A 15,287-nucleotide genomic window follows, 5' to 3' on the forward strand; every position below is an offset into this window, starting at 1 on the left:
AGGAGCCAAAACCTCTTGAATTCTGTTAATGATTTGATTACTGGTTTGTTCTGTAGCCTTGGCCAGTTGCACTCCCCTTTGCGTGCAAGTTTTCCTATGCATAAAATGAAAATAACACTACTTGCTCACTAGCTGATCTCCCAAAGGTAACATGAGAATTTGCTTTTAAAATGCTTTTAAAATAAAGAAATGTGTAATAAAAGTGCTAAGAATTATTGTGCTGTTTTTCATTATTCTTAACTGGCAGGTGAGTCATGCAACACAGCTGCTGTTGAAAACAGCCTAGACCCATGAGAATCTTCCTGAGAAGAGCTACAGCTTGGCAGGCCCAAGATCACAATTCTGAGTTAAAAAATAAATTAAATAGCAAATTTTCTTTTTTTTTTCCCTCTTTCAGCACTAGGTAAACTATAATTCCACTTATTTTCACTACAGACACTACCCTACTGAGTTGCAAATAAATAAATCTGAAAAGTAGCTTTGCCCCAGCTTTTATTTTCATTACACGTTATTCTGCTAAGGTCCAATGTCCTTGCTTTCATCATGTCTCTCTAACACTCAGAGATTCTAGAATTCTAGCTGTTTTTTTAAACATACTTTGCTGGTATAGTAAGTGAATAATTGCCAAATTATGGCTCAGGATTCACAAATTTCAGTCATTTAACATTTGGAAAAGCTTTTCTTGCCCTGACTAGAGAAGACAAAATCTAGTCTTTGAGGTATTACTCTGACAGGGGAAGACAATGAGCAAGCAAGTGGTAGACATTAAGACACATTTAGTTCGAAATTAGGAGACTCAGTCTGTATTGCCATAGTATCAAACTTACATTGATGATGGTAATAACAATTTTCTAATATTTCCTTTCAAAAACAGATATTAAAAAGTTTAAGTGCATCTTTAAAGGGCAGAAAGAAAAACTGGGGATAATTTAAGTCAAGGTTTTATCTGATTTTCAATATAGAGAGCTTTGATTGCTTCTTTAATGGATAATAAAACACAGAAGTTTTTAAGCCGTACAGTGCCTATCTAATCCACAGAACTTAATTTAAGGAAAAACTGATAAATTAGGACAAAAGGAATATTGCAAAAAAGATACGTCAGAAATTAACTATCATGTAAGTCATTCTGGTAGCTCCCTAGAGTTTCATAAACACTAATATACACACTTTCAGATGTACATAAGCAATAGAAAAGCAATTTGAAATAGATCTTATGTTGTACAATTATAATAATCTCTCCCAAATTATGTTTGAGCAAAGAATAGGGTAAACAGTAAGAAGATAGACTATATATACTGAATTACAGGTAACTAAATGAAACACAAAAAATTATTTTATATATTTTTGTACTGAAAGCCTTTCTAACCACATCTCAACTCCAAAATAACTTTTTTGCTTTCAAATAACCCTTTTAGTGAGGTCTTCAAGTACATGATATACTCTTACATTCCTGGAGTTTACATCCAATGAACATGACATTTCCCATCATATTATGTCAGTCATATGTATTAAGAGGACAGAAGAATCACAGCAACAACTGGAGTAGTTTGCTCCTTTGTCACTGAAAAAGCTATCCTTTAAAGGGAAAATAAAAGACTACATCAGCCTCTGATACCTTGGATCTGTACCATTGAGAGTGAGGCATGTATATGTGCCATTGTACCTCACAGAGTACAACAAACGCTGGACCAGCCAGCTCAAGAATATCTATATCCTATCCGGTCTTCTCCTATCCCATCTCTTCTTCTGAGTTAAACAACGCAAAGAGACAGTTTCTATAACAAAGGTGACTGAATAGACTTTCATCATATTTCATGAAGCTTTGGACAAATCAATACCATCATTACACACAGATTTGACCAACTGTCCTAAATCACATTCAGGTGTTTGAAGGAAAAAATCAAGTTTACAGTATCACACTTACTATCATCATGTAAATATTTGCTTCAGTATTGGATCAGGGTGGGAGCTGTGGTTACCGGGCAAAATAAACATAGAGGAAAGTAAACTTTCTTTGAAATAGTTATTATAAAGGAGGTAAGATCAAATACCTTAAATGTCCTCAAACAAGTAAGTTCCCATGTATAACAGTCCCCCACCATTTTAATACCAGCTGCTTTGGTGAAAGCAAAAGTATTCTGCTGTTGATCCTTTCCTATGTGTGCATCCCATCTTAAATGGCATTGTAGCTGTAACCTATATCAAAACTTCTGGTAAACTTAGTTACAGTTATTTGAGGAAAACTGGCAAAATTTAAGGCATGTAGTCACACGCACACTCCAAATATCCTAGCTATCCTAGCTTACAGTAAAATGCCATTTCATATTCTATATATACAGGCTAAATATATTGCTTATTTTAAAAAAATTAAAATAAGGGAAGAACTGAAATATCAAAAGCAATTGCCTGCCTGTTTCTAATCCTCCCCATAGAAGGTCTGGCAATTGTTACATTTCATAAGGTAACTGTTGCTACCGGCTGCAGGCAGTCTATCAATTTGCAAGCACCTGTTTTTATAGCTCATGTTAGCAATTTTGCATGTGAAACTTCAATACAAGACATAAATCCTTCATCTTAACAATGATTTTTATTATTGTCTCAGTTTAACCTGAGTGAAAAAAATCAGAATCTGGCTCCCTGTATGCATGGAAAGAAATTAGAACGGTGAAAGGAATTACAAGACACTGTGATGTCTCCTTAGAGTCAGACGAAGAAGCATTTACAAAGTGTGAAAGATTTAGAAAAACATTACTGAACATTTACTTTCTAGTTTTTCATCTACTTTGCTGTTTTTTTTTTAAAAAAAAGAGAAGCTTTGTTTGAATTAGTGTAGCTCATTCATCTACAAAGCTAACATAAAACCAGAAACAATCCTGAGACATGGTAAAGATAAAAAGAGAGAGAAAAAGGGAGTGAAAAAGGGAGTGTGTGTGTGTGCGTGCATGCATATGTGCGTGTTTAGGAATAGAATGCATATTTTATTTTATAAACTACATCCACTGGCATTGCTTTTAGTTCTGCACATTCCAGGTATTTAAATCACAGCATAACATGCTTTATAATGCTATCTTTGGGATCTTTTAGCATATTCCTCCAAAAACATACATTTGTAATTTAATATGTTTTCAGTGGTGAAACTCTTCTGCCTCAAGAATGAGTTTCTATGACCCAAATGCTCTTCTGCCTTCACCCACCCACAAGACAGAGAATCCTCCTGTTTCCCACCCACACATTGGTTCCCGTTTCTCAGCTGCACATTTCCATACATTCGAAGGCAATGGAGGTAAGCTGTATTTCCACAGACATAATAGGTCCCCTAAGTTTGTGTACTTTCATACAGACAAGAAGCCGGATAAAAGGATAGCTTTCTCCAGCTGTTCAACTGGCATTACAAGCACGTAAATGGGAAATGCATAGCTGCTTGAGAGAGCTAACAACTGAAAAATGGCACTAAACATCTAGAGAAATTTAATTTCCTGAACAATATTCTTCCTGTAGAAGCGTAATTGCTCTTTAGCTAAGAAAGAATCATAAAAGCTAAAGATTTTATATTACAAAGAAACATCAAAATTATAATTGCTTCTGCTGTTGTGTTCAGTTTTCATTTGTTTGTTTGTTTGTTTAAACAGTTTGGCAACTCCATTCAACAATCTGTAGATCTGCTGTTTCCCTGTCACTCTCAGAAATAAACTTACTTGTAGATAAATCTTGTTTTGTCCAGTTGCAAAAAGCATTCTACCAACCACCGGAATGAACGGCATAGGCAGGATACAAAGTTATTTCTTTAATGCCCAGGACAGATTCTTAGCCACAAGAGAAGCCTCTCACAGAAGCGATCATTCTCTGAGTATGGCAGATAGCTATCCATAATAACCAGTATGTTTTAGGTTTATTATTTATTTGAATACCCTTCAAACTGTCTTTCTCTTGCATATTTGAATCCAGCCTAGAAAATAATGCAGTCTCCAGAAACCTATAATCACTTAGACTTTTTCATGGACCAGAAGTAATGTTTTTCGTTCTGCTTTCTGACCTTCTACCACAAACATATTTTTTTTTAGGCAGTGTTACTAAAGCTAACAAAACACATAGTGCCTCCTGTATATTACACAGTTGACACAGGACATCCCAAATACTATTGAAGTTTCAAAGCCAAATACTCTGAAATTTAGAAAGACCAGGAATGTGAACTGTAATCATTCCACCTAGACTTATTTTCCTTCCATATCTCACACCAATCTTCTCTCCAGCCTCCACGGATAGAAAACAAAAAAATCAAGACACCGATCTATCATCAAAACTTTACTAAATGACATTATATTTATCTCTCGAAACAATATTTACATTTGTAAACAATCTAAATCTTTACATGCTTTTTTGGATGTAGTCAGTGTTTCTATGAGCATGTTTCAAGAACTGGTCTCCCCTATTCCAAAAATAAAGATATCTATATGGAAACAAGATTTGGGAGGTGATATTAAATTTAAAGGTAGTATTTTGCCATAGCACCCTAATGAATACTTATGTTTTTTCTCATGTACTACAAGTCCTACATTCTTTTCACAGCTACATTGTTCAGAATACAGTATTCTCTCTGAAGATATGTCCAAAAGTTCTTAAGTCCTGCATTTTAGCTCTCAGTGTGCTCTTCTTTCCTTTTCTTTATATATTTTCAGGTTACCAACCAGCTGCACTGCCTCCACCATTGTAAACAACAACTTCATACTAAACAATTCACATTTTGGAAAATAAAAACAGAAAATAGGATAGTACCAGAAACATTTAAGAACTGGAAAGGTTACCCTAGAAAACATGCATGATATAAGAAGTCACAGTTGTAATACAAAGAAACTATAATACAAATCACTATAACCAAATATGTTCAACTATTTACATTACAGACAATGTAGATATACAGGAGCAGCCAAAATCCTCTCATGATTCCTTGAAACTTGTTTTGAAACTGTATCATGTAAAAAATTTTCTGTGTATAAAAAGGCTCATATCTTTACTATAATAAGAAAAAAATGGTTATTCAAGCCTCCAGAAGTCTTCTTTCTGAATATAAACTATTAGTAATGTTCAGAGAAAATGTTTTCTAGTGTTTGTATTTGGACATGACCAAAAGGTTTACAAGCAGTATTATCATGTGTCAGCTACAAATTTACATATTAATATTTTATTCTTCTTTTTCACTTATTTAAAATAAACTTCTGTCCTAGAAGTAGCATCTGCTGCCCTGCACGTGCCACTGAAAATTGCGAATCAAGAAGAAATTGCTGGACCTTACCTGCTGGACTCGGCAGATGTAATCGCAATCAGAGGAGGAATCCTCAGTGGAAGAGTCGTGGGCCTTGGGATCGTCTCAGTATCATTCTTTTTATCCCAGTCTGCCTGTTCTAACTGCCTGAAAGCCAGGGGGGGAAGCTGGATGTTACGGGACGATAATCTCCGCACAAGATAGGGCTCCATTGCCTGGGAAGACTCTTCGTCCTCAGTGCTGTGATGCAGAGCTTCTTCTGAAACCTACGATCAAGGCAAATAAACACCCATCATGTAAGAAAATACCTATAATGTTAATTTGATTCCTTTCCATAAGCTAGTTCCTTATAAATATTATTTATACTATACTATCATTATTGAGAAAATGAAAAAGAATGAAAAAAATGCAGTAAAAAGTTTCTAGGGTTTAGATAATTTGGGGTTTTAAAAGCAAACAGAAAGCTATTTCGTGATGAGATTAACAGAATCACAGAATCACAGAATCGTATAGGTTGGAAAAGACCTTTAAGATCATCAAGTCCAACCGTGAACCTAATACATTGCTGTCTAAAATATACACTCATACCTGTATAGGGGACAAAAGGACTCTATTAGACAAATTAGACTCAAATTAGACTCTATTAGACTCTATTTGTCTCATTGGACAAATTTCTTTCCCACAATATGCTTGTTTCCTTACAAGTCATCTACCTTTTGGAAGAAGTGAGAGTCCAATTACCAATAATAAAATAAAAGTAGTAGTCAGATATTTGCAACTACACACCTCTCAGCTGAAAACAGGAGAAAATTCAGCTTAAATTCTCTCAGCTGTCCCAACTCCCATCTTTCTCTCTTGCTCACAGTAATTTCTTGGTAATGGTAAGTGATGAGTACTTAAAACAACAACTGTAATGCTTAGAAACAGTGAATAATTAGAACCTCTGAAGGTCAGGCCCTAATGAAATCTTATGTCTAAGCATTAGTAAACATTATTGTTAATTTAATTATCTAAACCACTGCTAATACTCTCTGGGTCATGGAAGAATGGCAGACAATCCAGGAAAGAAATCTCCAACTGATATTGATTTAAAGGGGAGAAAATTTCTTCAGAAAGTTTTCCGAACTTTTAACAAGCAGCTCACCATTGTGCGAGAAAATTATCAAAGAATTACTTTTCTGAGAGCATTGATATTCTGAGAAGCCTGTTGTAATAATGAGAAGAAATTGGCTTTTTTTCTCCACATCTTACACAAAGTCTTTTACCATTACTTGATAAATTCCCCAGCACAGATACCACTGTCTGCACCTATTGCCTTGATTACTTGCCAGTGAAGAAACCCAAGCCTAAAGATTTTCTGAGCAAGCCTAAAGATTTTCTACATCTAAACTAAAAATTAGGAATACAGCATATGTAGCTATATCTTATTCCACCTATGTCAGGTATCAATAGCTTCATAGTCCCAATACAATACCTGAGATTGGTACACTGAGTATTCGCCTCTGCCAAACTAGAGTTCACATGTATATTATGGTATACATGGTATACAAAATAAAGCAAGCCAGACTATGCCCACAATTTCCAATCACACCTCCAGTTACAGCACAGACATGGCCTTCAGTTTGACCTGTCTCATGAGGAATGATGCATACCTGCAAGAAAACCTTTCATGGCAATGTATTTATTCTGTGTGCACAGGGAGAGCCATTAATGAAACACCTTTCATGATGAGTAATATTAATAAGCTCCATTTATACTCGGAGCTTGAGCAGTTGCTGTGAGCAAGCTATTTCTAATTAAATTTTTAATCACAAAATCTAAATTCATAATTTAGCTATTTTTCTTAATCTAGCTGTAATGTAGTTTAAGAAAACAAAGATTATAAAATGGTATACATTAATGCACGTACTCTGAAGCAAATCAACAGCAAAATCAATCACTGTGAAAATACTACAAGAATTAATGTGTTACAGTCATCCAGGGAGAATTTTAACTTCAGGCTTGTATTTTCAGTGTGTGCATAGTGGATATTCAAGACAGCTGAATAAATTAAAAAATAATAATGAAATTAATTATAGCTCTGCAAGAAATGAAGAATGCTGATATCAGAGCTAAAAATAATCTGTCACATGAGGTTATTTGATCCACTTAATCAGTTGATTTTTTGGGCAGCTCTGAAAATCATAAAAATCTTTGAATTGCAGCCATAGACAATCAGAATGAGATAGCTGAACAGAGCACATGAACTCACTGGGCAACTTCTTCAACTCATATGCAAAAATTAGAAAGGTAGAAGATTATGGCATAAAGAAAACCATAAGGGAAAGGGAAGAATTCCAAATCCAAATATTAAAGCCAAGCTTTGGAGAAATCAAACAATAGCTACCTAATATATATTTTGATGACAATGGAAAATTAAATCAATTTGTGGAAAAACAGGCCACCAATTCAGGTACAAATACTCGGGCATCTAAACTAGGAAATGTTGATCATATTGATTTTACTCATCTTGGCAAAACAGAAGAAAAACACGCATTGCTAGTTTTGCTTTATTTGGAAACATAGCTGTAAGGAGCATTATGTTTACTCACAGAATCATAGAACTGCTGTTTGGAAGGGCCCTCATGAGGTTGTCCAGTCCAACCTCACGCTCAAAATGGGACTATCATCAACACTAGATCACATTAGCTACAGCCTTGTCTGAATCTCAAAAACCTTCAACAACAGAAAATCCCCAGCCTCCGTGGATAACCTGCTCCGGTGCTGCATCACGTTCCTAATGAAGACAATTTTCCTGATGTTCAGTCTCAACCTCCCAATCAGCGGCCCTTGCTCCTCCTTAAACATCATGCCACCGCTGAGAAGAGCCTACATTTGTTGTCTTTTGCAACTCCCCTTCAAGTAGCTGCAGGCTGCCATTAGATCGCCTTCCACCGCCTCCACGGCAGGCTGAGCTCAGCCCCCTCGAGCGCTCGTGACTGATCATGGGCTCTAGGCCCCGACCATCCTGGCAGCCCTCTCCTGGGCTCCCAGCATTCCCCTTGATCCACTAGCACAGTCACTTTGGTGTGTAGTTTGTTTTATTTATCACAAAGAGTGCCCTGTTTGGCTGCTATCCACCCTGCAGCCCATTGAAGCCCTCAGGCCCTTTCCAGCAGGGTTGTGACCCAGTCAGTCACTTGCCCGCCTGTGCCGGTGCTTCAGGTTATCCTGCCTGGGTGCCGAACTCCGCACTTCAGCACGGGCTCAGCATCACCTCATGGTGATGTGCTCATTACCAGCTGCCAGCCAGATGCTGAGCCATCATTCTCTGCACTGTGATCCCAGCAATGGAACTAGTTTTGTGCCCACCTAGGAGTCTTTTCATCCAGCCCAGGTTTCCTGACTGGAATTCAAACCAGTGCTTTTTAAGACTGTGGTCTGTTAAGAGAGATTTGCCACAATAAAGGGGGCGGGGGTGGGGATCAAACAAATGGCACTCTCAGACAGAGTAATTCAGAAATCCAGAAGGTAAGTAAATAAATAAGATTACTTTTGAATTTCTGAGAGCTTCAAAAGATATTAGGGGAAAGAGTGACACAGAGTAAGAGAAGTTTGATGATGCAAAGGGCTTCAAAGAGAGATCCAAAAGAGACTCTGTAAATGTACATATATACAAGGATGAGGAACAGCATGCTGAGGACAAAGGACATTTTTCTTTGGACCCAGGCTCTGTCTTATTATGAGGAATATTAGAAAGTCAAATAGAGGCCAAGAAGCTCATATTTGTGTAGCTCTGTAGAGAAGATGGAACAGGTAATGTATCTGAATGTAGATATACTTAAAATGGTATCACTATATGAAAGACAAGAAAACTACTAACCAGTTTGATAGAAACAAAAATAGAAAACAAATTGCGCAGCATGAAGGTACATGAGGGTAGAGATGATACTTTTATGAGCTCCTAATTACCAGATGGGTAAAGCTAAACAGCAAACAATGGAACATCAAAATTAGTTGTAAAAGATCTGAATTTTCAGAAATGCAAGAAATATATGAAAAGCAAAAGGGCTGGTGTTGGCCATCTTCTTGCTGCCTCCAAAGCATTTAACTGACGTATCAAGTAATCAAGACACACAGCATCAGCACATAAAAGACTTTTCAGCTCCAACATTCACAGCACTAACACATGAATGTGAGCTAGACAGGTTGGACTCATATATGAAATACATATTAAGGTAGTGTATCATAATATGTCATAATACCGCCTTTGTGATAAAAAGAAATAATTTGGAATGCCTGATAAAATTATTAGGGCAGTATATACTTTGAACTGTCAACATAAGGATGGTCAAGTAGGAATGAAGACTCTTGTTTTATTTGGTATTTATAGTTTTTCTTCTTTCTTTAACATGGATATGGAAATAAAATAATAATTTCAAAATTCTTAGGAATCAATGAATTTACATATTTTATGTATTTATGATCTACTGAAAAATTGTGGTTTCTGAACTAAAGTCAGAAAGAAATATAAAAGCATGATGGTGGGTGTACAGATGCAGGACAGGCCAGTTAAGAGTTTCTTGTAAAGCCTTTTTAACTGTATGTGATCTTATGACTAATCAAGAAAAATACAGACTCGTAACACTGAGCAAGATCTGAAGATTCTCTATGTCAATAACCCATAAGAAGCCTGCCTTTGAAAAAGGAAAGAGATGAAGGCAAACTGTGGCACTAACCAATGATCAAGCTTAGGAAATAAAAATTTTATGATAAAAGATTAAGCAACCAGTTAAAGTTTTTATATGGTCCTTAACTGCCGGTCACTCACAGAACCCAATTCTAAAGTCATCTTCTAATGTACACCTCACGATCACTACATTATGACCTTGGCAAGTCATTGATGAAAAAGCATAGACAAAAACATTACAATTTTCCAATAAAACATGGCAAAATCTATTTAGTTCTAATAAAAAGTTCTTCCACCACTTGAGATGTTGCCAAGGAATTACTTCACCATCATGTTTCAACTTTTCTAAACTGTAGGCAAAATGTCTTAATTCATTCAAATGGCATACAGGATGCTGTCTGCCTACCAGTTGACAGGAGCAACAGGTGATAACTCGTATTTGCTTGCATGAACTTGCACTGCACACTTTTTTTTTTTTCATATTGTCTTTCTGACTGCTGTAATGTTGATCTCATTTTAGGATTATATCCATTAAAATGTTTAAATTGAACTGTATTTATACTGAACTGAACTTTTAAATGTATATCGAATAGAAAAGAAATCTCTTTCAACACCAGGAAAGCAGCCTTTATGTTTGCTACAAGAACTGAAGTGTGCTAATTAGAGTATTATTTACATCAAATTGTGCATAATAACCAGGTTAGACTCTGCTTTTTTACTCTGTGAGGTGATAGATTTTATGCTTACTTACACATAAAGCCTCGTTGTCCCCGTTGTCCTCATTGTCCTTCAACCTTAGTGTCCTCAAAGCCCAAATTTTGGATATCTTTTTTATTAGGAGCATAAGGTGACCTTATAATTCACCCAAAAAAACCCCCAAATACTGACATAATCCATTTCCTCTAAACTCAGTATTTCTTCCTTTTAATTTATAAATCTTTCTTTTCACCTATTTCTCTATATAATAAAGACCTCTTCCTTGGCTTTCTCACAGACTTATACTGAAGGTGCTTCCCTGGCTGCCTGTTTGTCTCTGGTTCGTTTTGTGACTGCCCATTACCTTGCAACCTAGATTTTAGTCAGTCCCCCCGAAATCTTCTTACTTTCACCATTTTAGTACTTTCATAGGTTCTCCCACAATGTCACTACCTTGATTAGTCTCTTCTGTTATTAGTTGGCAGATGGTCTATAAAGCACTTCTAATTGCTTCTTTCACTGAGTAAAAGATAGCTACGATATCCAGTAAGCTCTGCACTTACTGATCAACAGATCAAAAGTACAACTGTTGCCAACTACCACCACTGTAGCCTTTTTCATAAGTAAGGCTTTTCCAAGTAGTTAAGATAGAGCACAAGAATGACAGCTTTGGACAGAACTGAATGCCATACAGCAACAGAGAGAAAAATCTGTCTGCACCATAATTAAAACTTAGTACTAGTAATACCTATTTCCTCTTTTCAGAACAGAGTACACAATTACATTATTTTTTAAAAATACTTTAAACTACAGTCAAAAGTTTAATTTTAAAACTATAAAAAACTAAATAAGGGCACAAATCAGCCCTTCTGAACATTCTTTTAGACCAAAAAACTCAAAGGAAAAAATTAATTGCTCTCATATGGCATGCTTATACGACATAAACCAAAACCTACAAAAAACAACACGAAGAAGGTTGCAATCATACCCCTAAATATTAGAAAATGGCAGATTAACAGCCACGTGTGGTACCTCAATTCAATGTTCTTATGTTTGCACATCACAAAACAGTGGTCAGTCGCATGACTGATATGGCCATATATCAAGAAGATCCTTGCCTTATTTACTGCACAAAATTGACACTTCTCAACTAATGAGTAGCTATTTAATATTTTATTTACCCTCATTGTTGACTGTGACTACATGCTTTATCTACTACACATTACACAAGTCCTGGCTTGCACACACAATTATTGTAATTAAAAAGAAACAATGGAAGCTGAAGTCAGCTCATTTAAGAAGGGATAAAGAAGCTTTTCCTAAGAGGGAGCAGGAGAAAGAATCAGAATAGGCAGCCTATTCTGCAGCAGAGCAGTCACAAGAACAGGAGGAGGAAGGGACTGAAATCATAAATGAGATAGAAAACACACAATCCCTATCCCTAAGTGAGCTGCGAGATATGCAAAAAATTTCAGCCATCAACCAGGTGAGCTAACTCTCAGCTGGTTACTCTGATGCTGCGATATGGGGGCCAATAGTCAGGAATTAGAGGGTAAGGAAGCCCAGCAGCTGGGATCCCTTGCTAGGGATAAGGCCATTGACAAAGGGATTGTAAAAGGGGCAGGAGTCCTCAGTCTTTGGCAGTGACTCCTGTCGAGTGTGAAGGACAGGTATCCCTTTAAGGAAGATCTTGCAAATTCTGAGGGAATTAGCTGTGGTGGAGGTGATATAACAACGTGGGTGACAACCAGGTACCAAAAACCAGAATGAAATCCGGTGCACACAGTCCATGTGGAAAAAAGTTTGTATGAAGTGCACTGACATCATATGCCAACATCCTGGAGATAATAAGCTGGACTGACACAGAGGTACCAACTGTGGATGGACTGGCCAGACAACTCCAAGAATACAAAGATAATCTCACTTCCCCTGTACAGGCCTGTGTCTCGGCTGTGGAGAAGCTGACACAACATTGTGCCAGCAATCCAAGAAGGACAGGTCCTCCTTACCCACACTGACCAATGTCTCAGCTATTCAGTCAGCCTTCTTCCATTCAAGGGAGAGGGTACCGCTGGCGCACACCACGTGCTGCCTGTGGTTCTATCCGCACGACCAGGGGTAGGACATGAGAAAGTGAGATCGTGAACCTACCTGGAGACTAGAAGCTTGGGTACAGGAACTGCAAGAAAAAACAACAGCCAAAAGATATCCATCTAGGAAATTACTGCTCCAATGTCTGTTGGGCAGAGCAGAAGGCCTGACTGTACTTTTGACCCTGATGAAGGGACTTCTGTTTTGCACTTGCAAAAATCAAGTAATGAAGACTCTGACCAGGAATAGAGGGGCCCTGCCTTTGGCCAAGTGGAGGAAAGAGACAGCTGGGTTTACTGGATTGTGTGGGTTCGATGGCCTGGCACATCAGACCCATGGGAGTATAAAACTCCGGTGGACACTGGTGCACACTGTACTCTAATACCATCAGATTACAAAGGGGCAGAATCCATCTGTATTTCTGGAGTGACAAGAGGGTCCCAAGAACTGTCTGTGTTGGAGGCTGAGGCAAGCTTAACTGGGAATGAGTGGCAAAAGCATCCTGTTGTGACTGGTCTGGAGGCTGCATGTATCCTTGGCATAGACTACCTCAGGAGAGGGTATTTCAAAGACCCAAAAGGGTACCGGTGGGATTTTGGTATAGCTGCCTTGAGTACAGACAAGATTAAACAGCTACCTAGGTTGCCTGGTCTCTCAGAGGATCCTTCTGTTGTGGGCTTGCTGCAGGTTCAATATCAATAATAGGCGTAGTTAACTACCCCCATTAGGGGTAGTTAATATGGGTAGTTAGGGGTAGTTAATGTGGATACGTTGCGATAGTGTGGGACCTGAGCATGATGTAAATGGTATCGAATAAGGGGTGGAGAATGTGCTGGATTTGGCTTGCATAGGGTTAACTTTCTTTAGAGTCATTTGTATGGGGCTATGTTTTGGATTTGTGCTGAAAATAGTGTTGATAACACAGGGATGTTTCAGCTACTGCTGAGCAGTACTTAAACAGCGTCATGCCTTTTCTGCTCCTCACCCCACCCCACCAGTGAGGAGGCTGGGGGTGCACAAGGAGTTGGGAGGGGACACGGCTGGGACAGCTGACTCCAACTGACCAAAGGGATATTTCATACCATATGGCATGCTCAACAATAAAACTGCGGGGGGAAAATGGTGGGGGAGCCACTGCTTGGGGACTGGCTGGGCGTCAGTTGGTGGTAAGCAATTGTTTTCATTTGCATTGCTTGTTTTTCTTGGGTTTTATTTTCCTCTCTCTTTGTTTTGTTTTGGTTTTATTTTCCTTACAATTTTTTTTAAACTTCTTTTTAATTATTAAACTGCTTTTATCTCAACCCATGAGCTTCTTTCTCACTTTTGCCCTTCCGATTCTCCCCCGCATCCCAAGAGCGACGGGGGGGGGCAGGGGGGGTGGGCAGAGTGAGCGACAGCGGCTGTGTGGTGCTTAGTTGCCACCCGACGTTCCTCATAGGTTTTTCTTAGGTGCTTATCATCTCAATAGCTACGAGCTTCACAGGTGTTAATTTAACTCAGTAAAACCTACTGAAGATACAAGGACGGCATTATCCCATTTTTATAGCCAAGAGTCAGAGACATGAGATAAACTGAAAAACAGCCTCTAATTTCACTTGACCAATTTGGGAAATACATGTTTCAGAATACTTCACATTAGCTTCCCTTAACATCATCAAGCGTATTTTCCTCTGACTTTAATTTGCAAGAGTTTAGCTCAACATGTTTGCAAGTAACACTACTGGCTCACAGTGGACATTTAGAAAATAAGGAAAACAGTAACTGGACAAAAAGTTTTCTTTAAGCAATTTATTTTGTGTTATATAGTAGTTCTATGTTCTATTATCAAGTTTTATAGAAGCAAGTTTTCTCTAAAGTAAGAATCTATTATCTTGACCATTGTTTCACTCCAAATCTTCCAAAGCATTTGCTAAACATCTTTCAAGTTCTGCAAGAAATGGGAAAACTATAGAAACCATTGCTACACAGTCCCTAATGATCCTACAAGCAGCTTCAGCCTACAAGGTCATGTCTAAGAGAATATGTGATCATGCCATTAAAGTTTATCCTACTATATATATATATTGTAGTATAAGCATAAGGACACACAAAAAAAGGTAATTCTGGCATTGCCTGATTTTTGAGTGCTTGACATTCTACCTTAGTGATTTTTATGACAAATTTGGCATGTAACATTTAATTTTTTTCAGAAAATAGATGGCACATTTCCATCATGGGGAGTGATGTTGACACACGCTTCATTCCTCAGCTAAGCTGAAACTTTAGATTGACTACAAAACCAATGACACACAAACAAATATTTAGATAGAAGCAGTAAGTTGTTAGCTAGTCATCTATTTAGACCTGTAGTCAATGCAAAATAAGCACTTTCCCAGTGCTTTTCCAGATATTCAATATGTAGGAAAACAGGAGGGTTAGGAATTATTGGTTTTGTTTTCTGTCCTGGATTCTGCTTCAGGTTAAACATTTTATGGAATACAGGTTATTCTTTCTCCCTCACTCCGAGACTGTCCCTTCTCCCCCAGACGCTGCAACATGTTGCTGTACATGGTCAATGTTACAGTTTGCAAG

At 37.7% G+C, this 15,287-nt stretch overlaps 1 protein-coding gene across 1 annotated transcript in view; it reads right to left on the bottom strand.

The window, feature by feature from the left end:
* PDE4D (phosphodiesterase 4D) overlaps positions 1-15,287 on the bottom strand; it is a 479,877-nt gene that overhangs the window by 439,045 nt on the left and 25,545 nt on the right. The window contains exon 2 of the mRNA XM_075526394.1: positions 5,291-5,526. Within this exon, the coding sequence (XP_075382509.1) occupies positions 5,291-5,472 (182 nt within the window). The 5' untranslated portion in view covers positions 5,473-5,526. The remainder of the gene's footprint in view (positions 1-5,290; positions 5,527-15,287) is intronic.

The sequence above is a fragment of the Mycteria americana genome, chromosome Z (assembly GCF_035582795.1).
Source record: "Mycteria americana isolate JAX WOST 10 ecotype Jacksonville Zoo and Gardens chromosome Z, USCA_MyAme_1.0, whole genome shotgun sequence".
Classification (NCBI taxonomy): Eukaryota; Metazoa; Chordata; class Aves; order Ciconiiformes; family Ciconiidae; genus Mycteria; species Mycteria americana.